At 42.0% G+C, this 25,599-nt stretch overlaps 1 protein-coding gene across 1 annotated transcript in view; it reads right to left on the bottom strand.

Moving 5' to 3' along the window:
- nek11 (NIMA-related kinase 11) overlaps positions 1-25,599 on the bottom strand; it is a 298,330-nt gene that overhangs the window by 213,630 nt on the left and 59,101 nt on the right. The window contains exon 4 of the mRNA XM_087978482.1: positions 9,220-9,385. Coding sequence (XP_087834608.1) covers positions 9,220-9,385 — 166 coding nt within the window. The remainder of the gene's footprint in view (positions 1-9,219; positions 9,386-25,599) is intronic.

The following is a 25,599-nucleotide window of genomic DNA, read 5'->3' as shown; positions in this document are numbered from 1 at the left end:
GAGCTCATTCATCCCACTCAGTCTATTCCTGCTTTCTAAAGAGCATTACAGTCATTTCCATTTTCCCCCTACTGTATCCTGTAGCTCAGCCATTTATTACCCCCTCAATGAGTACTTCTTCCATGCTGCCCTTGAGAATTAAGAAAGCACTTAGGACATTTTTTAATTTAACCACGTACATCTCCCGTAGTGGGAATGGTAGGGGAATATAGGTCAAAGTCAAGGTGACAAATTAAAGGCCAAGCAAGGCCTGAATGGTTGACCTATATGTAGACAAGGTGATGGTGTTAACTGGAGTCTGCAGGAACACAAGTTAGTTCCCTCTTTTTCTATTTTCATGCAGTCATGACGTACCATCACAATGACCTGTTGATCAATGACCATTCCTCAAACCTGTTATAAAAGGCAATCTGAGACATGAATAAACACAGAACCATTTGTAATTGTGGTGCATGATTTCCAAGGCCAAGTTAGGATCCTGACTTGAAACATCAACTTTCCTGCTCCTCCGATGCTGCCTGACCTGCTGTGCCTTTCCAGCTCCACTTTTTGTTGTCTCTGACTTCCAGCATCTGCAGTCCTCACTATCTCCACTGGGGGATGTATCATTCAGATGGGGTTTTACTCCTTGCTGGAAAGATAGTAGAACCCTTGGATGGGAGAGCTTTCCAGGATTGGGGGTACCAGGGAACAGGAATGTCCAAAACAAGATAAAGCAGGTGGGTTTCAGCAGCTAACTCTGGCCCTATGTCCACTCCTTTGGTCATGCACAAACTAATGCAGATTGAGAGACAACACCCCACTCAACCCACTTCACAGCCTGCCCACACATGTTAGACCATGAGATGTAGGGGCAAAAACAGGCCATTCAGCCCATTCAATGACCTGACAATCCTCAACTCCAATTTCCTGCCTTTCCTCATAACCCTTCCCTCACTTACCAATTAAAATCTATCTATCTCAGCCCTGAAAATACTTAATGACCCAGCCTCTACAGCCCTCTGTAATAAAGCATTCTACAGATTCACTACCCTCTGAGAGAAGAAATTCCTCCTCATCTCTGTATTAAACATGCAACCCCTTACTGTGAGATTATGCCCTCTGGTGCTAGACTCTCCCACTGGGGAAACAACCTTTCCACAGTCCCCTAAGAATCCTTCAATAAGATCACCTCTCATTTTTCTAACCTCTAGTGAGTACAGGCCCAACCTACTCAACCACATAAGACAGTGCCTCCATACTTGGAATCTTCTCTGGACTGCCTCCAATGTCAGCCTATCTTTCCTTAAATATCTTCATAGTATTCCAGGTGTGGTCTGACAAGTGGTGTTAGCACAATCTCCCACTTTTATACTTCCTTCCTTTTGAAATAAAGACCAACATTCCATTTGCCTCCCTGCTTAGCTGCTGAATTTTGCTAGCTTTTTGCAATTCATATACAAGGACTCCCAGATCCTTCTGTTCTGTAGCTTTCTGAAGTCTTTCTCCATTTAAATATTCAGTATTCACCAGTCAGGGTGGGTTGACCCTTTTTGTTTGTACTAATATAATTGAACCTATTCTGTGTATAATGATTCTTCAAATATTTGCAGAACTGCTTTCTTTAAGTTTCATCTGAACCATTTCAAACAAAACTTCTCAGGAAGATCTCAGACACTACCAGAGGAAGAATTCTCAGCTGAAACAAAGGAATTATTGCAGAAATCAACAACAGTTCTGCCAAAAGACTCCAGGCAATCTGCAAGGGCCTTAATTTCAGATCTAGCAAGGAACAAAAAATATTTTTGCTCTCTTTGTCTCTCTCTCTCTCTTTCAAAGCCTGTTCTACTCCTCTCTATAGAAAGCACTGGAGAAGCTCAGCAGATCTGGCAGGATCTGTGGAAAGAGATCAGAATTAACATTTCAGGTCCAGTATGCCTTTTCTTTGGAACCCACTGAGTCCACCTGCACAACTAACATCTAACTACTGAACTCCAGAAAATATTTGACTCCTGACTTTAAGTTTCCAGCTCCTCCCTCATCTATGAAAAGAGAATCTACAAGCAATTATCAAGACCTTATTTTCAATTTTATAAATAAATTTTTGTCCATATCTACGTTTAATCTTGATATCTGTATTTTATCTCATAACTATCACATTGCTGCTTTGTAACTTGCAGCATATTTGTGTAATAAACTAACTTTTGGTTGTGTTTAAAACTAAAGTTGTGCTGTTGGTTATTTCTAAATTGGAACTCTCCACAAAAGAACTAAAAGTTGGGGGTGGGGGGGATGCTAATTTTGGATAGCTACATGAATAGGAAAGATTTAGAGGGATGTGGGACAAATGTATTGGGAATAGATTAGTTTGGGAAACTTGGCTGGTGTGGATGTGTTGGACCAAAGGATCTGTTTCCATTCTGAATACTCGATGACCTTATTAAAGGGCTATATGTGTACATTCACAGTTCATGCTGCCAACACTCCTGGTCATGGTTGTGAACCTGGCGGGGTGAAAGTTCCTGAATATTTAAAGGGTTAAGATATGGTGAGGGGAGAGGGAGCACAAAGTATCTTCTTAGCCATTGGAGGAAGGTTGCCTCAATTGGTCAGACATGCAGTGTGGATCAGACTGGCACCAATACCATGGGGTCCAATCCATGTTCTGGTTGGGACAGATTTAGAATCCTTGTCCTTGCCATATCCATAGCGGAGATCCTGGAGCTGTGGGTTGGACATGCCTTCCGGCAAAGAACTGAAGAAGAAGGTATTGTCAAATTTGCCTGTTTATTATCTTGCACTTATCCAGACTGAAAGTTACTGAATCCACCAATTCATCCAGATGTTTCAGTGACATTATCAAATGTTAGGATTGTACAAAATCCTAGAGAACAGAAAGACCATTCGTTTGTCCCCACTTGTAAAGTGTTCCCACTGTTAAAAAGGAATAGGAATATGAGGGTATAGATTTAACATGATCTGCAAAACGAACAAGGATGAAATGAGGAGTGAGGAAGTTAGGGGATAGGGTGTCCTGCCTGGAAATATGGTGGAGGCAGGTTCAATTGAAGCATTCCAGAGGGGCATGGGATGATTATTTGGACAAAAATAATGTATGAGAGTATGGAGAGAAAGCAGAAAATTGGCACGAGGTAATGCTGCTCACTTAACGAGCTGGTGCAGGCATGACTGGCTGAATGGCCTCCTCTGCACCATAACACTTCTGTAATTCTATGTCGTGATGGAGAAACCTGTTTCTTGAATATTCTGAGCTCAAAGCAAGTCTCCAACTAGTGAAGACCTGTAATCTGGAGAGACATTTAATATCATGCAAAAATGAAACACATTGCTTCACCTTTTGTAGTCACCGAATATTGTTCATTAATATTACATTAGAAGAAGGTCATTTTCATCTTCAGGTGGAATTGCAAACAAACATTCAAGATATTACAGTCTTTTTTAAAGAATTCTCTAGCTTGACAGCAATTAGCACTGATGGTCCTATCTTACGCATCCAGAATGTCAAATCCTATGCTGCAGAACCAAGTTTAATAGCTACTCAGCGTTACTTCAAGAAGGTAGGACAATTGTTACATTACCTTCATTGTAGAACAGTTATTTTTAGACCTCCTTGTTGTTGCATCTCAGTGTGCAATGATAGCAAGGGCTGTCACAAGTCTGTATGACTAAGGGTTACAAATAGCAACCACCCATATACAGATTCAAAGTGCAGTACAATTGACAACATAACTCCAAAGAGCCATGGCAGATGCTTGATCAGTTCAAATGCTACTGTCTGTATTCTTGATAAATATTTCACTTGTAAGAATGAGACATTTCACAATTATAGTTGTTAATTATCTAAAATGCACCAACCAAGGGCATCTTACTCAATGGTCAGCTCTGTTGGTTGGAAAGGCTGGTGAGTGATGCCAACAGTATTTGTACAATTCCTGCGCTGGCTGAGATTACTATGAAGGACTCTTTTTCTGAACGTTTCCCCTCGCCCGATGTATGGTGATCCTCAGGTTAAACCACCACCAGCCATCTCTCTCTTTTTCTCTCTCTCTCTTTTTCTCTCTTTCTCTACCTCTCTAATGAGAGAGCAGGACTAACGCCTGGCAAAACTATTGCGCCTTTACTATCCATTTTTACTTAATGAGGGAAATCTCAACAGAAGTTGGAACTAATATGGCAAAACCCGGTGAAACTTTACAATTTTGACTTGAAACTATTTTGCCATTTCTTCATTGTCAAAATCCAGGAACTCCCTTAATTAAGAGCAAAATACCATGAATGCTGGAGATCTGAAATAAAAACAAAAAAATCATCTGTGGAGAGGGAACAGAGTTGATACTTCAAGGCCAATGACTCTTCTTCAGAACAGAAAAAGAATCGTTAGATCTTGAATATTAATTTTGTTTCTCTCTCCACAGATGTTGCCAGAGCTTTTTGAGCATCTCCAGCACTTCCTCCCTGACAGTACTGTGGGTCAACCTGCAATGGCTCACCATCCCCTTCTCAAGGGCAATTAGGGATGGGGGTTAAATCTGGCAAGCAATTACATGAAGGAATAAAACAAGCTAAGTCTCCGTTTCATAATCTTGGCAAAGAGGAGTTGAGATAGACTATGAGTGTGAGAAAATATGAAAGATTGTGAGAGTCTGTGAGAGTGTGAGAATGTTTGAGAGTGAATGAGAGAGTGAGAGAAAATGTGAGAGAGTGAGACAGTGTGACAGATTGTGACAAACCAAGAGTCTGCAAGTATGAGAGAGTATGTGAGAATGAGTGAGAGAGTGAAAATGTGTGTGACAGACTGTGAGAGTATGTGGCTGTGTGAGACAGAATGTGCAAGTGTGAGTATGAGAATGTATGAGGGTGTGAGGGACAGTGTGAGATCATGTGAGAGTGTGAGACAGTGAGAGTGTGACAGTTTGTGAGCGAGAGTGAGAGTGGTCTAAATTTAGAGCCAGGAATGGATCCCAGGATCAGCTGTTCAAGAAGAGAAGAGAGACCTGTGAACCCACTGTCTGTCTCTGTAGTGCCTGAGAGACACCAGGCACCACTCACAAACTATTGTCTTATGAGAGGAAAGTAACTGGCGGTTGTTCATTTGAGCTGCTGACCCTTGGGATTACTGAGATGAAGGGCCCTAAACATTTCATGAGAAGACACAATGTCCTTATTCTAAACAGATGGTGGAATGGTTTTGGCTGAGATCCGTGTGTAGGAACTAATTCAGCCTTTGTCACTCTCTGGCTATTACCCGAGAATGTAGGTGTAAATGACATATGCCTGAAAGCCAGTGAAGATAGAATCATATTTCAGTCCCCACAGGGAATAGCCTACAGCCGTCTCAGCTCATCCAACTCTAGCTTCACACAACCTCATCATAGCCAAGTCAAAAAAGTTTATTCATAATGAGTCTTGTTAGTTCTGACTATCTCTAAAACAAGCGACAGACACAGTCAAAAGCAGAATGTGTTAACATGGACATTCCAGAGAGGCACTGAAGAAATTCTTACAGGATATTAATCATGATGTATCAGTGATGCTGACTTTTGCTTTTTGGGGGGTTTAGGAGGGAAGGATGGTGTAGGAATAGCTTTATCTGACTCTTTGCATTAACCTCACCGGGAAACAAAACAGATCTCACTGCACTTAACAATCTTCCCATTTATTTACTGTGAAAATTGCCTGCCTTTATATAATAACTGAATAGCAGGTGGTCAGTGTGAAAGACAAAGCGATGAAATGAAAAAATCATTCTAGTGTGTTCTAATGCAATCACTCATTAGAATATAAAGGTGATTGAATTTTGAGGCAACAAAGCCTCATGGATAACAGATTTCACTGGTCACTGAACACAATGATTATTTGCTGTGTGAATGTGACACATCATCACGAGAACAGGTCAGGGGGAGGGCAGGCAGCTGCTCAAGCCTGCTCCACCATCCGTTATGCTCATGTGTGAACTTCTCCATCTTCTCTACTTACCATCGCTTCCCTTGATTGTCTTAGTGTCCAAAGATCTGTTGGCTAAACCATGTAGGCCTCGTGGGCAAACTTATTGAGTCATAGAGATGTAGGGCATGGAAACATGTTCCAGTTTTCTCCCACAATCCAAACAGGTTTGGGTGGATTGGCCATGCTAAATTGCCCATAGTGCCCAGGGATGCGCAGGTTGGGTGGGTTAGCCATGGGAAATGTAGGGTTACAGTGATAGGATAGGGGATTCAATCTGGATGGGGTGCTCTTCAGAGATTTGGTGTGGATTTGATGGGACGAATGCTTCCACACTGGAGGGATTCTATAAAAAAAACTCTCTAGTCTATGCCAACCATATATCCTAAATAATCTACCCCCATTTGTCAGCATTTGGCCCATATCCCTCTAAACCCATCCTATTCATATACATATCCAGATGCCTTTTAAATGTTGTACCCATACCAGCCTCCCATTTCCTCTGGCAGCTCATTCCATACATGCACCATCCACTGTGTGAAAAAGCTGCCACTTAGATCCCTTTTAAATCTTTTCCCCCTCACCTTACATCTATGCCTTCTAGTTTTGGACTCCCATAACCTGGGGAAAAGATCTTGGCTATTCACCCAACGTATGCCCCTCATGATTTTATAAACCTCTATAAGGTCACTCCTCAGCCTTCAATGCTCCAGGGAAAACAGCCACAGCCTATTCAGCCTGTCCCTATAGCTCAAACCCTCCAGCCCTGACAACAAGCCTTGTAAATCTTTTGAGGGTAGACAGATCTAAGTATTGTGGAAAATACTGACATAGTCACAAACAAAAGAAGATGTAGCAACATTGGGACTTGGGACCACATGCTGATTAAGACTCTAAGACATAGGAAAAGGAGTAGGCCATTCAGCCCATCGAGTCTGCTCCACCATTCAATGAGTTCACAGCTGGTCTGATCATTCTCAACTCCACTTTCCTGCCTTTTCCCCATTCCCTGATTAAAAATTTATCTCAGGCAGTTTCAGATAAACCAATAACTCATGGTGTTTAACAGACCGATATCCATATGTTGAATTAGTGACAAGAGCTTTATTGTAAGTTTATAGTTTAGCATCAATATCAGTTTCCATCTTTCCCTTCTGAATCCTTTCCCTCTCCAAATTGACCCTACTGGGAAAACAAACAGCTTTCCTTAAAATTTTAAACACCCAACACCAATTTATCTAACCACCCAAAGAACAAACTATGAGCATTGTGACAATGCAAAAATCAATAAAGATGAGGAAAGAAACCAACACTTCAAAATAGTCAGCATTTTCAGACACAATATGACACATGTCTGGGGCAAGTAAAATTTGAACACAGACCTTCTAGCCCAGAGATAGGAATACTACCATTGCTCCACATGAGCCCACCTCTTAATTTTCTAATCAACCTGCTCAAAGATATTAATACAACCCCTGGAGACATGAACCCAAGCTTCTGGGTCTAGAGATAGGGTCACTACCACTGCACCACAAGTGTCCTAAGACTACTGCACCTGATATTCCCAGCCAAGACGAACCAGGCCTGAGACTGCTTAGCTTTTTGCAAGGTTTGTGAAGGTTTGTAAGCTTCTATGATCAGGCATCTTCAGACTAGTACAGCTATAGATTGAACCTATTTCTTTTTTTCTGTTTTCTTTCCAGTGTTTGCTTTCTCACATCCCTGAGAACTTTTTTATCACCACCAAACCATCCATATAATGTTTACCATTAACCTCCACCACTGAATCACCATGTTTCTGAACCAATTTCCAATTTGTACACAAAGCTCACCAGGGGCAATGCAATGACACACACCCAGCTGAGGGAATGATAGATAGAGGGGAAGCAGACTAAATTAAAATGGAGTTTCAGGGGGGAAATAACACAAATGAATTAGATTTGGAGCAAGGTTGGGTATTGTCAGCAGAGTTTGGGGTTTATATAAAGTGGAAGGTTTGATGTTAGCCAAGAGAGTATTGCAATGGTCAAATCTACAAGCAACAGCAGCATAGATGATAATTTTAGCAATAGATGAACAAAAGAAGTAACAAATGATGTTGTGGAGATACTGGTGTTGGACTGTGGTGGACAAGATCAGAAGTCACATGACACCAGGTTATAGTCCAACAGGCTTATTTGAAATCACAAGCTTTTGGAGCGCTGCCCTTTCACTTCACCTGACGACAGAGCAGTGCTCCGAAAGCTTGTGAGTTCAAATAAACCAGTTGGACATTAATCTGGTGTCATGTGACTTCTGACAGTGTCAAGAGATGTTATGGAGATGGAACTAAGCAACCTTCTGGATGTAGGTTTGCTTTCTGAGCTGGGAGGTTCGTTTTCAGATGTTTCATCACCATAAGCAACCTTAGCACAAGTATTACTGTGATATCAACCACCGGAAGATTGTGAATGGTGTAGTTTGCTGATATCAAATGTGTCTTAACAAGAAGAGATTTATATCCCAAACAAGATATAGTTTATTGTATGATAGCAACCGCGTAACAGGTAGATGAATAAAATAGCCATTATTATGAAGACTACAAGGATACCTCAGAGAAAGGGTTTCATTCTACAATGTCCAAAGCTACTGTGTCTTTTCCCTGTTCAAGTTTGTACAACATCATCAGATTGAGAGAGTATTTTTGTCACTGCTGATGGTAAGAAGAATAGTCCACATGGTATTTATTATCAATACAAATATAAGTTGCATACTGGAATAAATATTCAAAATAACCAGAATGTAGCATTGATTGGGTTAATACAAATCAGACTATATAGTCTCAGAACCAATTGTTAGCTCGTCGCTTTAATTCCATTTTATAGTGGTCGAGTGTCACCTTATTTTGGTTGTGTTACATGTGTACATGAAATGTCACAGAGTTAGAAGGAGCACTCTCAGAGTCAAGAAGACCCAATTTCCTTGTCAATTCAAACTCAATTTTCATTCAGTTTCCAACATTAAATCTTTCAGAACCATTGCCATTACAACACAAGATAAAACACAACATTAAGGTTAACAAAAGACTTCCAACTCAGCTTAAGGTAGTTACCAGCAGTGGGAAGAATGGATACAGAGCAAAGTTTGTGTCAGAGACTGCAATAAGTAATCTATACAAAGAAACATTTGGAATTTACCATTTTAAGTGTGAAACACATGATTTTCTAAATAAAATCAACCTCAACAAATTTGACAGATCAGAATTATGTTCAGTCTGCTCCTCCATTAATTACATACCTCACAGTACTCGGTAATGATGCAGAAACTACACTGTTCCACAAAGCTGCTGTAGAACTTAACAATTGCTGGATGGTCAAGCTTAGACAACAGCTGTGCCTCTAAATTGGCCTGGACAGTATCGTTTGGTTCCAGATCTCCAACAGATATCTCCTTTAACACTTTCCTGTAAAGGACAGAGGAGAAAAAGACAAATGATTAGTTTTGCCAAGCAACACACTGACTGAATCGGAATGACATGAATATGGGGAAATTATTCAGAGATAGAAGGGTTTTTAAAGACATCTAGTATGTTAAATGGTGAAATTTCTGTCACTGCTGATTTGTAAGAAGAATACACCAAATGGCATTTGTTACCAAAATAAATATAAGTTGTAAACTAGAATAAAGACAAAATATTCAAAGTAAACAGAGTATAGAGCCTATTTAGGGACAAGGCAAGACTTGGCTTTGATACAGTTCATACAAATCAGCACTATATAGTGTGAGATACAATTATTTGCTCATCACTTTAGTCTTATTTTATAGTGGTTAACTGTCACCTTATTTACATTTCATGACATGAAAAGACACACATGAATTGTCACACAGTTGGAAGCAGCACTCTCAGAGGCAAAAAAAACCCAATTTCCTCTTCACTTCAACCATTTTGTTGATGCTGTCAGCAATTGTTCACTTCTGTAGCCTTGCTAATGTATAAAAGGCAGCCCAATGCATTTCACACAGAAGTGCAATCAGCTAAAGGTTGGCACTTGGTGAAGACTAAGGAGTGATGGAAGAGGTAGGGTTTCAAAGGAGATTAACTTTGTGGATAAGCAGAAATTTGGAGGGGTGCAGGAGATGGGGTGAAATTCCAAAGCTTATTCTCAGATGGCTTAAAGGTACAACTGCCAATAGTGTGGACAGCAATCACAGAAGTATTACGGTGCAGGAGACCAGCCAGCCCATCGAGCCTGCACTGGAATTAGGTGATCCACAAGGGTCAGAGCTGGAGACTTTATGAACTAACTATTGGAGGAGGGACTGATGCAAAGAGCATTATACACTGCATAGTGTATAGTGCATAGTTTTAAATAAGCAGACAATTGCTTGGTAATTAACCACAGAATGTGTTTCCATACATTTCCAGATAATGTAAACTGACACTGAGGTGAAGAGGGCTGAAACAGTTTTCTCCAGTATAGCAGGCTCAGCCTGGTTCTCTGGCCAGGTTTAATCAGAATCTGATCCCAGGCGTATGCTGCAAATCTGAAGCCACCTACACTGCAGCTTTTGTCTGAATGCCTCCGTATGTGTACTGAACGCCTGAAACAACTGATGTTCATGTGCAAAACTTATTTAAATGCTCCATTAATTATACAGGCACTAATGAATAAAAAACTTTCACATCAATGAAATGCATTGGGTGGAAGAATGTGTAAATCCTGTGATACACTTCCTAAGTTCAGCACTTGTGTTTCAGCTTACTATCAATTACTTAGGCCTTCAGTTGAATATCTATATATGATGTTGCTAACTGATCCATAATAATTCTGATTAAAATGGTCATACTAAAAGCAAAGCATGTGAGCATTTCTAATTCATTAGTCTGACTAAAAGGTGTAGCAGTAAACAAATGAAGGAAAATATTTCAAAAATGTTCAATGAAAATACATTACACAGAAAAAAAACAAATATTCAGTGGAAAGGCCTATCCGTGGCTTATTATGTAAGTTAAGGAAACTTCTAGAATAAATTAACATTGCAAAGAATAGTAAGAAGCCTGGAGGTTGGAGTGAAGTTTAGAAATGGGAATGAAACATAACTTGAACAGAAGAGGAAACGTTTTTTCAAAAACAAAGATTATGCTGGAAAGATTATGTGGGCGGCACAGTGGCACAGTGGTTAGCACTGCTGCCTCACAGCGCCAGAGACCCGGGTTCAATTCCCGCCTCAGGCGACTGACTGTGTGGAGTTTGCACATTCTCCCTGTGCCTGCGTGGGTATCCTCCGGGTGCTCCGGTTTCCTCCCACAATCCAAAAATGTGCAGGTCAGGTGAATTGGCCATGCTAAATTGCCCCTAGTGTTAGGTGCAGGGGTAAATGTAGGGGAATGGGTCTGGGTGGGTGCGCTTTGGTGGGTCGGTGTGGATTTGTTGGGCCAAAAGGCCTGTTTCCACACTGTAAGTAATCTAAGCTAATCACGCTGGGTGTTTTGAGGAAGTGATGTGGTGACTCGGGAAAATGCCACTGTGGTATACATGAACTTTCAGAGAACCATTAGCTTGTTGCCAGCCAGGAAACCATTTGGAAAAGATTAATGAGTATAGAAGGTTAGCAAGTTGCATTTAAAAACTGGTTAGATGGACGGAAACAGAGGACAGGCATTAAGTGTCCAAAAGTCTTTAGAAGTGTGCAGATACCTTCCACAAGATTCTGTTCCGTTCGCTTCGCTCTTTATTTCAAAAGAGTTGAGTTGCATGTAATTCTGCAGATGATATTTAAAATAGGCGGCATAAAAAAATCTGAGGAACAACAACTGGACCTACTATTGAGATGGAGATACTGAGGTGGATGCCTGGAGTGACAGGAAAAGACAAAAATAGCAGGAACCAGTACATCAGGGAGTCCGTGCAGATTGAAGAAAGTAGCCAAGAAGGGACTGAAATGGTAGCCATCTGTTGGAGACAGTGTGTGTGTGTGTGAGAGAGTGAGGGTTGATTACAACAAGGCAAATGATGGAAATGCCAGGAAGAAGGCTAAAGGGGAAGGTCGAAGATTTGATGGGAAGATGCAATATGGAAAGATATAAATGCATCGTGTTTGGATGAGGGAATGGCTGACTGATGAAAGAGATGGAGAAGAATGGTCAGACAACATTATGGTGACTCCAAGTAAAATGGGAGAAGGAAGAGGGAGAAAGAAGACATAATATTGAGAACAAGGTTAATAATGAAATGAATGACAAATTAGCCAATTGATTTACAAAAATATATTTCGAATGGGAGACAGCTGGTGATAGGACAGAGCAAAGGGCTCTGGCATGTTCAGTGCTCAAGGCATTAAAACTAATGCCTCAAACTGGTTAAAGCCAAAGATAAATCTAATGGGAAACAGGATTTTATGGAAAGCTGTAGAGAACCTAAAGTTTGAGACATAATTATGGAACTTATTTAGACCTGTCAAACCACAATATGGCACAAAAGTTTGAAATGATGCTCAGGCAGTAGTTACTCTGGCTTGCATTATATACAGGCTCCTGCTATTTTATAAGTAATGTTTCAGAACATGGCTTACATTAATTGATTTTAAAATGCAAGTAACTACACTAATGTACTGAGAAATCACAGAATCACTGAATTGTTACAGTACAGAAAGAGACCATTCAGCCCACCATCCCTGTACCAGTGCCAATCTCCTGCCTTTTCATTATATCCCGGTTCACCATTTCTATCCAAATAACCATTCAATGCCCCTCTTGAATGCCTCAATAAAACCTGCCTCTCCTACATTTCCAGACAGTGCATTCCAGACCCTAAGTACTACTTGACACAAAACAAAGTGCCATTTTAGTCCGTGTAGATGATAGCATAAAATTACAAAGTGATATTGATAGACTAGGTGAATGGGCAAAACTGTGGCAGATGAATTTCAATGTAAGAAAATGTGAGGCTATCCATTTCAGACCAAAATAAGATGGATCAGGTACTTTCAACTTAGTTTGAAGTTAAATACAATGGATGTCCAAAATAGATTTGGAGATTCAGGTGTATAGATCTTTAAAAGGCCACAGGCTGATGCATAAAATAATCAAGAAAGCTAATGGAATTCTGACTTTTATATCTAGAGGGCTAGAGTATAAAGAAGCAGAAGTTATGCTGCAGCTATACAAAACCTTGGTTTGACCCTAGTTTGATCAGATGGGCTAACGGCCGAGGAGTGGCAGATGTTTAATTTAGATAAATGTGAGGTGCTGCATTTAGGAAAGACAAATCAGAGCAGGACTTAGATATTTAATGGTAAAGTCCTGAGGAGTGTTGCTGAACAAAGAGACCTTGGAGTGCAGGTTCATAATACCTTGAAAGTGGAATCACAGGTTGATAGGATAGTGAAGAAGGCATTTGGTATGCTTTCCCCTATTGGTCAGAACATTGAGTACAGGAGTTGGGAGGTCACATTGTGGCTGCATAAGACATTACTTAGGCCACTTTTGGAATACTGTGTGCAATTCTGGTATCCCCCCTTTATGAAGGATATTGTGAAACTTGAAAGGGTTCAGAAAAGATTTACAAGGATGTTGCCAGGGCTGGAGGGTTTGAGATATAGGGAGAGGCTGAATAGGCTGGGGTTGTTTTCCCTGAAGTGTCGGAGGCTGAGGGGTGAACTTATAGAAGTTTATAAAATCATGAGGGGCATGGATAGGGTAAATAGATGTGATCTTTTCCCTGGGGTAGGGAGTACAAATCTAGAGAGCATAGATTTGGGTTAGAGGGGAAAGATTTAAAAATGACCTAAGGTGCAACCTTTTAACTCAAAGGGCGCTGCATCTATGGTATGAGCTGCCAGAGGAAATAGTGGCGGTTGATACAATTACAACATTTAAAAGGCATCTGGATGGTATATGAATAGGATGGGTTTAGTGGGATATGGGCCAAGTGCTGGCAAATGGGACTAGATCAGTTTAGGATATCTGGTTGGCATGACATGTTGGACATAAAGGGTCTGTTTCTGTGCTGTACAGCTCTATGACTGTATGACCCCCACTTGGAGTACTGGTAGCAGATCTGGGTACCACACCTTAGGAAAGATAATTGGCATTGGAAGGAGAATAACGTAGGTTTACAAGAATGATACCTGGACATCAGGAGTTATGAGGAGTTTTACACAATTTCTCTAGAATTGAGAAGATTAAGGAGTGATCTAATTGAAGTATTCAATATATTAACAGGAAAAGACAAGATTGGTAAAGATAAACTATTCTCACTCATTGAGGATTCTCAGACTAGGGGGCATAGTCTTAGAGTTAGACCAGACATTCAGGAGAGATGTTACACACAAAGACTTAGAACTCTCTTCCAGAAATGGCAGTTGATGCTAGTACTGTTTTTAATCTTAATTGTTTATTAATCGTAGGTATTGAGGGATATGGGTGAAAGGCAGATATATGGAGTTAGACCACAGGTCAGCCTCGATCTCACCAAATGGCAGAACAAACTCCAGCAGCTAAGTGGCTTGCTCCTGTTCCTCCACATGTCATGAGGACATGGGTTTGAATCCCACTGTAGCAGATGATGAAACTTGACTGTTAAGTCTGGGCCAATGACAACCATGTAGCCACTGTAATGGTCATAACAAAGAAAACCCATCAGATTCCTTGCTATGTGAAAAGGCTTTTTCCCATTTGCCAGCATTTGGCCCATATCCCTCCAAACACTTCCTATTCATATATCCATCCAGATGCCTTTTAATGTTGTAATTATACCAGCTTCCACCATTTCCTCTGGCAGCTCATTCCATACACACACCACGCTCTGTGTGAAGAAGTCGACCTTCGGCCCCTTTTAACATTACATTACAGCGTGGAAACAGGCCCTTCGGCCCAACAAGTCCACACCGACCCGCCGAAGCGCAACCCACCCATGCCCCTACATTTACCCCTTACCTAACACTACGGGCAATTTAGCACAGCCAATTCACTTGACCTGCACATCTTTGGACTGTGGGAGGAAACCGGAGGAAACCCACGCAGACACGGGGAGAATGTGCAAACTCCACACAGTCAGTCGCCTGAGGCGGGAATTGAACCCGGGTCTCAGGCGCTGTGAGGCAGCAGCGCTGACCACTGTGCCACCGTGCCACCCACACTTTCCACTCTCACCTTAAACCTATGTCCTCTAGTTTTAGACTTCTCTACCCTGGGGAAAAGACCTTGGCTATTTACCCTATCCATGCCCCTCATGATTTTATAAACCTCTATAAGATCACCCCTCAGCCTCCGACGCTCCAGGGACAAAGGTCCCAACCTCTCCCTATAACTCAGACCCTCCAATCCTGGCAACATCCTTATAAATCTTTTATGACTCAAAGTCTCAACTCTGTTTTCTTCCCACAGATGCTGCCAGACCTGCTGAGTTTCTCCAGCAATTCCTGTTGTTGTTATTCATTTTATAAATCTGAAATATTTAGGGGAGGAAATCTGCCTTTTTTATCAAGTCTGGCTTTTGTGTGATTTCAGACCAACATCAATGTCTATGACTTCCTGGAACGGTCTTACAAACCACTCAGTTCAAAGGCAATGAAAGATGGGGCAACACTTGCTCACCTTGCCCATGATGCACACATCTCACAAAGGGAGAAAGAAATCTTGGAGTAGCCACCGCTTCCATCTGCTAACTGATGAAAGAATATCAGATGGGAATCACGCAAAGCCAAAGCCAGCCTAAAGGCTACTCATGTGGGAAGGTTTAAGGAGATTAAAAGAAAAAGACCCATAAAGAATATTCAGAAGGGTTTTTAAAAGTAACGTTTACCAAGGTAATTTAAACTAACACACAGCACATAATTGCACACAGCTTGAGGTCTGGATGCTTTGATTAAAGAAATGATTTAAATACATTTACAGTCACGTTTTGATTGTCACCGAAATATTTCCAAGGTTAACTGATTTAGGAGAGAGCAACTCATTCCTTTCCCTGTCCTCCCTCATCCAATACTTAAACAGGGAAGTGATATTGACAACTCCAGACAGATTAGACTGTCTTTTTTATCTCAGAAACCAATGGGTCTGGTTTCTATGGAACAAATAAAAATCAAGCTCATTGCAAACAAAACCTAATAAAACAATTCGGAGGTGCCGGTGTTGGACTGGGGTGTACAAAGTTAAAAATCACACAACACCAGGTTATAGTCCAACAGGTTTAATTGGAAGCACACTAGCTTTCGGAGCGACGCTCCTTCACCTGATCCAATACACCTGATGAAGGAGCGCCGCTCCGAAAGCTAGTGTGCTTCCAATTAAACCTGTTGGACTATAACCTGGTGTTGTGTGATTTTTAACCTAATAAAACAAAGATGTGAAACTTATTAACACACGGCTTAAATGGTATAATCGTGTTCTTCAAAAATAAGTCATGCACATATGTACGCAGGGCTGGATTTTGTGATCTTTTGGCTAAATGTGAGTTGTGTTAAGATTTTTGGAGGGTTTTTTGCCTTGTAGCCCAGTGAGATGTCTCACCAGTATCTTAGAAAATGCAATGTGCCTCATGGCAATATTTTAACAAGGTGAAGACAGACTGACCAGGAACAAATTACTGTCTGTGGAATTAGCTGCTGCTTTTCTGTCTGGGCACTTTTAGCACATATAATACTTACTTGTATCAATTAATGGGCCATAATTATCTCCTCAGCAACGCAAGCTTTTATACCTCCATCCCTAACCAAATGCATCAGAACAGTGCCAGTTTTAAGTGGACGGCTTGTCACTAAAATCTTTATGGCCACATAATGTAATTTCTTTAAGGCTCTGTGATACAGTGGTAATGTCACTTGACAAGTAATCCAGAAGCCCAGACTAATACTCTGGGGCCATGGGTTCGAATCCCACCACAGTAGTTGGTGGAATTTAAATTCAATTAACAGAACCTGGAATTAAAACCTAGTCAAGTGGTGACAATGAAACCAATGCTGAATGTCTTGATAACTCATTCAGTTCACTAAAACCTTGCCCAGTCTGTGATTTCAGACCCACAGCAATGTAGTTAACTCTTAACTGCCCTCTAGGGGCAATAATGGACGGGCAATAAGTACTGACCTGACCAGCTATGTCCAAATCCCATTAAACAACTGTAAATTAACCATTTAATCTGAACTGCCAAAAGCCATTTTCTCCAGAACAATCCAAATCCGGAAGCCTCCATTTCATTACAAACTATCTCATAACAGCTCACGATGAATTAGATCTTTTTGTAAATCAAAGAAACTTTTACATGGAAACTTGTGAATCATAGAAACTTTTAATCCACCATTTATTTTTATGGACAGAATCAGATGGATGAGTCATGTTTACACCTCGGTAAGGTCTTTGTTTCATCTCCATAATAGAATCCTTAGTGTGGAAGCAGGGCATTTGGCCCATCAAGTCCACACTGACCCTCTGAATAGCATTCCACCCAGACTCACCCCATTCTTGTAACACTGCATTTCCCATGGCCAATCCACCAGCCTGACACATCCCTGAACACCATGAGGAATTTAGCACGGCCAATCCACCTAACCTGCAGACCTTTAGACTGTGGGAGGAAACCGGAGCACCTGGCGGAAACCGACGCTGACACAGGGAGGATATGCAAATTCCTCACAGACTATTGCCTGAGGGTGAGAGGATAGATGGGACTTTTAACAGCCCAGTTGAAACCTGTCTGCCAGTGCAACACTCCCTTAGAGTGCTGAACATCAAAATATAAGATCATAAGGCACAGGGGTTAGCTGTCCAGCTCCTCCACCATTCAATAAGACTGTGTCTGACCTGAAGAAAGAAAACTACTGTGGATGACGGAAGCATGAAACAAACACAGAGATTGCTGGAGAAACTCTGAGTTAACATTAAAAGTTCAGTATGACTTCTTCAGAACAGCTGATCTGATTGTGGCCATTGCAAAAATAGCACTATTTAGCTGCATTTGACAAATGCATTTTAGTTAAGCCCCTAAAATAAAAAGCCTTGTGCCATCTCGCTATCAACATCCACTTGACCTAAAATGACAAACTGGATATAAATCTAGCTCAGTCAAGCATGATCTTTACAAGGTAGAAAATTGGGAAGCTAATGGGAAACTTGTTTCTTTGGGGCTTTGACTGGAAGAACTTGATCATTCACACAAGGGAGAAAGACAGATGAGGAATATTAAGGAAGAAATGCAATCAAGCCACTCTTGTCTCCAGCCCAGGGTTTGTTTATTTCTGATCAACTAAGTTGACAACTGCTGGCCATATTAATTAGAATAGGCTGGTTGAGCTAGCTGTCATTTTGCAGCTTACTAACACGAACATGCTCAGGAGATGTTTTCCAAGTTGTCGATCTTAAGGAAATAAACCTCAGCTCAAATCTTATGGAAACAACAGGAGTCTCAGTCATCAGCTGTTTCTGCCACTTTAAGGGAAAACTCATGGCAACTATGCCAGTCAGACAGAAACTCGACTGAACAGGACTCATGGGGCAAAGGTGTGGGAAAAGAAAACCAATGCAAGTCCTCAGCAGGGATCCCACCGTCCTTACAATGCTGATGACAGGTCACTCAAACAGACACTGGATGCCTTCAAACGATGGACCCCACTCCCCATTCACTCCCTCCACAGAAGCCCAAAAATAACCCAACAGAGCTTCATCATCATGCTCTCCACATGGCGAGATCCCACTCTTCATTGGGTTAATACGAGCAAGCTGGAAATGTGTTGCTGGAAAAGCGCAGCAGGTCAGGCAGCATCCAGGGAACAGGAGAATCGACGTTTCTGGCATAAGCCCTTCTTCAGGAATGAGGAAAGTTTGTCCAGCAGGCTAAGATAAAAGGCAGGGAGGAGGGACTTGGGGGAGGGGCGTCGGAAATGTGATAGGTGGAAAGAGGTCAAGGTGAGGGTGATAGGTCAGACTGGGGTGGGGGCGGAGAGGTCAGGAAGAAGATCTCAGGTTAGGAAGGCGGTGCTGAATTTGATGGATTTGACTGAGACAGGGTGGAGGGAGGGGAAATGAGGAAACTGGTGAAATCCGAGTTCATCCCTTGTGGTTGGAGGGTTCCTAGCCGGAAGATGAGGCGTTCTTCCTCCAACCGTCGTTTTGTTGTGGTCTGACGATGGAGGAGTCCAAAGACCTGCATATCCTTGGTGGAGTGGGAGGGGGAATTGAAATGTTGAGCTACAGGGTGGTTGGGTTGGTTGGTCCGGGTGTCCCAGAGGTGTTCTCTGAAACGCTCCGCAAGTAGCCGGCCTGTCTCCCCAATATAGAGGAGGCCACATCGGGTGCAGAGGATGCAATAGATGATATGTGTAGAGGTGCAGGTGAATCTGTGGCGGATATGGAAGTTTCCTTTGGGGCCTTGGAAGGAGGTGAGGGGGGAGGTGTGGGCGCAAGTCTTGCACCTCCTGCGGTTGCAGGGGAAGGTGCCGGGAGTGGAGGTTGGGTTGGTGGGGGGTGTGGATCTGACGAGGGAGTCACGGAGGGAGTGGTCTTTACGGAATGCTGATAGGGGAGGGGAGGGAAATATATCCTTGGTGGTGGGGTCCGTTTGGAGGTAGCGGAAATGACGGCGGATGATGTGTTGTACATGGAGATTGGTGGGGTGGTAGGTGAGTACCAGTGGGGTTCTGTCCTGGTGGCGGTTGGAGGGGCGGGGTTCAAGGGCGGAGGAGCGGGAAGTGGAAGAGATGTGGTGGAGGGCATCGTCGACCACGTCGGGGGGGAAATTGCAGTCCTTGAAGAAGGAGGCCATCTGGGTTGTGCGTTTTTGGAACTGGTCCTCCTGGGAGCAGATGTGGTGGAGTCGAAGGAATTGGGAGAATGGGATGGCGTTTTTACAGGGGGCAGGATGGGAGGAGGTGTAGTCCAGGTAGCTGTGGGAGTCGGTCGGTTTGTAGTAGATGTCCGTGTTGATTCGGTCGCCTGATACGAGCTAAGTTTTAATACGAGCAAGGGCATGTTTCTTACATGGGCACTACTTGACCATCCATGTGTCTTTCCCCAAAGGACCACCGCACTCGCAAATTGTAAGGAGAGAAGATTCCAGACTTCAGACACAGACAGTTAAAAAATGTTTCACATCCAACTTCAAATGTACATTTTGCAGCTCCATTCCATTTACATTGCCGAGAGATGGTTGATGAGAAGGAAACAATGAGTTGTTCCAACAGACCTTCATCTCACAAGAGGAATTTCAATTTGTAAGTTAAAGAACTTGCAAGCTTTCATTTCACTCACAGTCTGGTCTATTTTCAGCATCTTTGCACACAAGGTTATTCAGACCCATTTCAACGCTGCAGGTAATCAGTACACTTTCCTCAGACCTATAGATCACATCTTGCTGAGTTAAATCAATGAGCAACGATCCAAGTTATTAACAGCAATTCTATCAAACATACAGGTTGTGGCCTCATCATGGAAAGACCATTTTCCTCAGTCTATTTATTTTCTCCAGTAATGGGAACTATGAAATGAGCACTTTTTTTTCAAAATAAGTTCACAGAATGTGAGCTCTGGAAGTAGTGCCTGTATTTATTTCCCATTCCCATTGCCCTACATAAGGTAGAGCTGGTGGTGACCTGTCCTCAATTATAATCTTAAACAAAGAGATTCTGTATTTATGAATGTTCTCATCTTAGCTTAAACATGCATTTATTTTTCATAAAACTTAGCAGGCCATTCGGCCCTTTGATCCTGCTTCACCATTCGATGAGATCACTGTTGATCCAGATGTATTGTCAACTCCACTTGCCCCCTGCAGTGTCCCTCAAGTCCCTTGTCTATGAAAAATAAGCTGCCCATAATGATGCTTTAAATTCAGCATTGAGATTTTCAGCTGGGTGTTTCTCAAAATGAAATTATCTTCAAGCCAGCAAAAAACATCGGGGCTGCCATACAATAAATCTTTTCACCTCAGCATGAATACATTTCAAGAATACACTGCCTGGCCAGCAATGAATCCCACCGCTGCTGATGTTCTTGCCATGTGTAATGCAACTCCAGCCAGGTAATAGGTCCAAAGGACACAGAGAGAGAATGTGAGATTGTGGTGGGTATAATAGGGGCCAGTACATGCAGCAGGAGAGACCCCTAGACAGCCATCCTTCAGAAGCCAACACTGAAGTAGCCAACACACTCATACTCGCACTCTCTCTCTCCCTCACATGCACGCACACACACACACATATAAGTCTATGGGGTGAATTTGCATTTGCAGATACATTCCAGTTTGCTCAAAAAGCACACAATCTGCAGACAGTCAGTGCAGACATATAACATTTTGCAAATTCCTACTTTGGAAATAGAACCAGTCTGACTCAAGATTGGGATACAGACAGACTCTAAGCTCACACCTTTAATGCATTGTCTGAGCTGAGATGTCAGCTTTCTTTTAATAAAACCTTACGTTATCTCGGGAATGTGACTTGAAAGAAGTTCTGAGGTTTACATATTAATGAATGGAAACCTGCAACCTATTCTAAAAGATGAAAAGCTCAACAGCAATCTAGGTTTGTTCAATATATTGTATCAGTTGCATGACACTATGATCTTGTGCTATAAATGTTGTGTCTTATGATCCTGCCCCACTAGCCTCCTGATGAAGGAGCAGCACTCCGAAAGCTAGTGCTTCCAAATAAACCTATTGGACTATAACCTGGTGCTGTGTGATCTTTAACTCTGTCCACCCCAGTCCAACACTGGAGTCTCCTCATCAACACTGAAGTACTTTGCCCATAAGTGTGGACCTGTCCACTAGTTGTTCATGGACAGGAGAAAACACAAGCAGAAAGAGTATGCGAACATTAAGATTAGGAATTAAACTGTTAAAGAGTGGAGGACTTGCAAAAGTCTCTCTCCAGTACTAGGCATGTGACACTATATTAAAGGGCATCTTGAGAGTGTGGGACATAGTATGGAGAGGAATTGGAGGAGGGTTCCTGTTCCATAGAAGAACTGGAGAAGAATGTCCTGTGATTTGAACGTTAAGAGGTTGACTGTCAGTGGTCAGTCTGTACCCCAACTCCATTTGCCAATTTTAATCCATGCTCCAACATATGTACCTAACTAGAATCTGGTCATTCAAGTTCCAACATCCACAGTCTTTTACTCACTCCATTGTGAGAAAAAGATGCTCCCTAATTTCACTTGACTTGAATGGCCTCTACGTTAACACCATGCCCCTTCCTCCAGGTCTTTTGTACCACTGAAATAGAACCTACATGTAGTGATTTGTGTACCTGAACAGTCAAATCCCTTTTGCTACCCCCGTTTTTAGTTTCTCCCCATTAAAAAAAATTCCAAATTTGTCATTCTCGGTTCCAGAATGGATTAGCTGAAATGCTCCCAGATGGAATTCCATCTGACATTGGCCTCCCCAATCAATCTGTCAATGTCCTTTTGTAGCATCCTGCTCTCATCTATACAACCTATTAGTTTTCAAAATATTATTTTCAAACTCCTGTGAAGTACATAGGGAAGCTCTAAACTAAGAGACAATATATTTCTGCAAGTTGTTACCATGCAATAGAGATATAATTAGAAGCACACAGACACAAACATATACACTGGCACACAAAACACACAATGGTATCTACATAAGAACACGTGAACTAGGAGCAGGAGTAGGCCATCTGGCCCCCCGAGCCTGCTCTGCCATTCAATACGATCAAGGCTAATCTTTTCATGGACTCAACTCCACTTACTCACCCTCTCACTACAACCCTTAATCCCTTTACTGTTCAAAAATCTATTTGTCATTACCTTAAAAATATTCAATGAGGTAGCCTCAACTACTGGGCATGGAATCACACAGATTCACAATTCTCTGGGTGAAGACATTCCTCCTCAACTCAGTGCTAAATCTGCTTCCCCTTAATGTGAGGCTCTGCCTCCTTGTTCTAGTTTCATTCTCCTGTGGAAACACCTTCCTGCTTCCACCTTATCTATTCCTTTCATAGTATATATGTTTCTAAAAGATATCCTGCTCCATCTTTTAAATTCAACTGTAAATATTCCCATTCTACTAAAATAATGAGAGGTATAGATAGAGTTAATGGTAGTCATTTTTCCCAAGGAAGGAGGATTTCAAGACTCGGGGGCACATTTTTAAGGTGAGAGGAGAGAGAGATATAAAAAAAAGGCAAATGTTTTACTCAGACAATGGTTTGCGTGTGGAATGAATTTCCTGGAGAAATTGTGGATGGAGGTACTATCACAGCATTTAAGATACATTTGGATCAGTACATGAATAGGGAGGGTTTAGAGGGATATTTGACAAAAGTAGGCAGGTGGGACTAGTTTGCGATTACGTTCGGTATGGACTGGTTGGACCAAAAAGTCTGTTTCCATGCTGTATGACTCCATGACGCTATAAGCCAACCCTCTCAATTCTGGAACCAACCTAGTGAACTTCCTCTGCACCCCCTGCAGGGCCAGCACATCCAAAACTGTACACACTACTCCAGGTGTAGAGTCATATAGCTGCAGCATAACCTTCCTCTGCTTGTAACTGACTGAGTGTAGTAGACAAAAATCTGAAAAATGCCAAAGCTGCTGACCATCATTTGACCATCGAACAGAAAGATAGAAATTTATGAGGCACGGTTCCTCCTTTGGTGCTCCAACTGTCTGAGCTCCAACTTGCGGCTCAATTTTCTACCCAGTGTTTGTGCTTCCTGCAAATAGTTAGTGATTGTCCAATCAGGGCTATTTAACAGACTGATATCAATAAATTGAATTAGGCGGCAAAAGACATTTAGAGATTCACAAGAGTCTTATTAAAATCTAATCATAAATCTGCAGTTTAGCAAAACAACAGTTTCCACCATTCCCTTCTGGACCCTTTCCCTGAAAGAAGCCAACATCCCACAGGGGAACAACCCAGTTATTTTTTCTATTTTAATAACTCACCACCGAGTCACACAATTATAAATTACTACAAATACTGCCCACAAGTGTAACAATAATAGAACATGACAAGGGAGGGAGCTACATCAAAATGGAGTCAGTGGGAGAAATAAGCTAGCTTAGCCCCTTCAGTGTCCCTTCTGTCTGAAAGCTATAAAGTTAGTGGGAGTCCTCTCTCTGAGGACCCTTAAACATGAACTTAGTTGCAGAGTCATAGTCAGGAATTACAAACCCCTCTACATAGCCCCTGGACCTGCTGATGACTACTTTAGCCAGGCCCAAATGTAGGCCAAGATCTCAGCCATTTTAAAAAATATTTTGAACGCACCACCGAATAAACTGATCAGTCAATAACCAAACTGCAGGCACTGCCCACCAGGGGTAATATTACAGTAACAAAAGCAAAAAGGTGAAGAGACAACAGTGGCAACTAAATCAAAATAATGTTGGAGGAGGTGATATTGCACACCAGCCCCCGAGGTGCCCATCTCTCTGTGATAGCTTTGGGTAGTGGTGGACATGTTTTCTCTCTCGAAGGATACCTGGGTTCAAATGTAACCATGGAAGAGGGGCCTGGCTGACAGGGACTATGAACCCCGCCCACGACCTCCATAGCCCCTTCACCCAGGCCCAGAAGAAGGTTAAGAACACTAGCCATACACTTAACGGGTAATGTCCTGGGGAATATTGCTGAACAAAGAGATACGGGAGTGCAGGTTCATAGCTCCTTGATAGGATAGTGAAGAAGGTGTTTGGTATGCTTTCCCTTATTGGTCAGAGTATTGAGTATAGGAGTTGGAAGGTCATGTTGTAGCTGTATAGGACGTTGATTAGGCCACTTTTGGAATATTGCATGCAATTCTGGTCTCCCTCCTAGCGGAAGAATGTAGTGAAACTTGCATGAGTTCAGAAAAGATTTACAAGGATGTTGCCAGGTTTGGAGGAGTTGAGCTACAGGGAGAGGCTGAATAGACTGATGCTGCCTTCCCTGGAGCATTGTAGGGTGAGAGGTAACTTTATAAAGGTTTATAAGATCATGAAGAGAATCAATAGGATAAACAGACAAGGTCTTTTCCCTAGGGTGGGGAGTCCAGAACTAGAGGGCATCGGTTCAGGGTGAGAGGGAAAAGATATGAAAGGAATTTAAGGGGCAACTTTTTCACAGAGAGGGTGATACGTGTATGGAATGAGCTGCCAGAGAAGTAGTGGAGGCTGGTACTATTACAACATTTAAAAGGCATCTGGATGGATTTATGAATAGGAAGAGTTTAGAGGGATATGGGCCAAGTGCTGGCAAATGGGGCTAGATTAGGTTAGGATATCTAGTTGGCTTGGACAAATTGGACCGAAGGGTCTGTTTCCATGCTGTACATCTCTGTGACTATGTGACTCTTAAATACAATGTGTGAGGAGCATCTCATGCTCTCATTTGACTCTGGAGCTTGTCTGATTTACCCTTAAAGGGACCTACACCTTTAACACTAATGATGATGACTTCTCTTTCAAATCTTTGATAGCTACATCATTCCCCACTCCTACACAGCGCCAACCCCAGCACCCCCACCTCCACTCCCCCACATACACAAACATACAAATTGTGGAGGATTCCAAAAGACCTCTTTACATCAAAATAGGGCTCGCTTGGTGAACTGAAGTTAGAAAAACACAAGCCTACATCCTGTAGTTTTGATAAAAAATACACAAAAATAATCTATTTGGGGAATGGAAACAAAAATGAGTTGTCATATGATGCAACTGTAACA

The sequence above is a fragment of the Chiloscyllium plagiosum genome, unplaced genomic scaffold (genome assembly GCF_037043375.1).
Source record: "Chiloscyllium plagiosum isolate Xiang-an unplaced genomic scaffold, Cpla_swu_hap1 HiC_scaffold_34, whole genome shotgun sequence".
In the NCBI taxonomy this organism is placed as follows: Eukaryota; Metazoa; Chordata; class Chondrichthyes; order Orectolobiformes; family Hemiscylliidae; genus Chiloscyllium; species Chiloscyllium plagiosum.
This window is presented reverse-complemented; position numbering and strand designations above follow the sequence as displayed.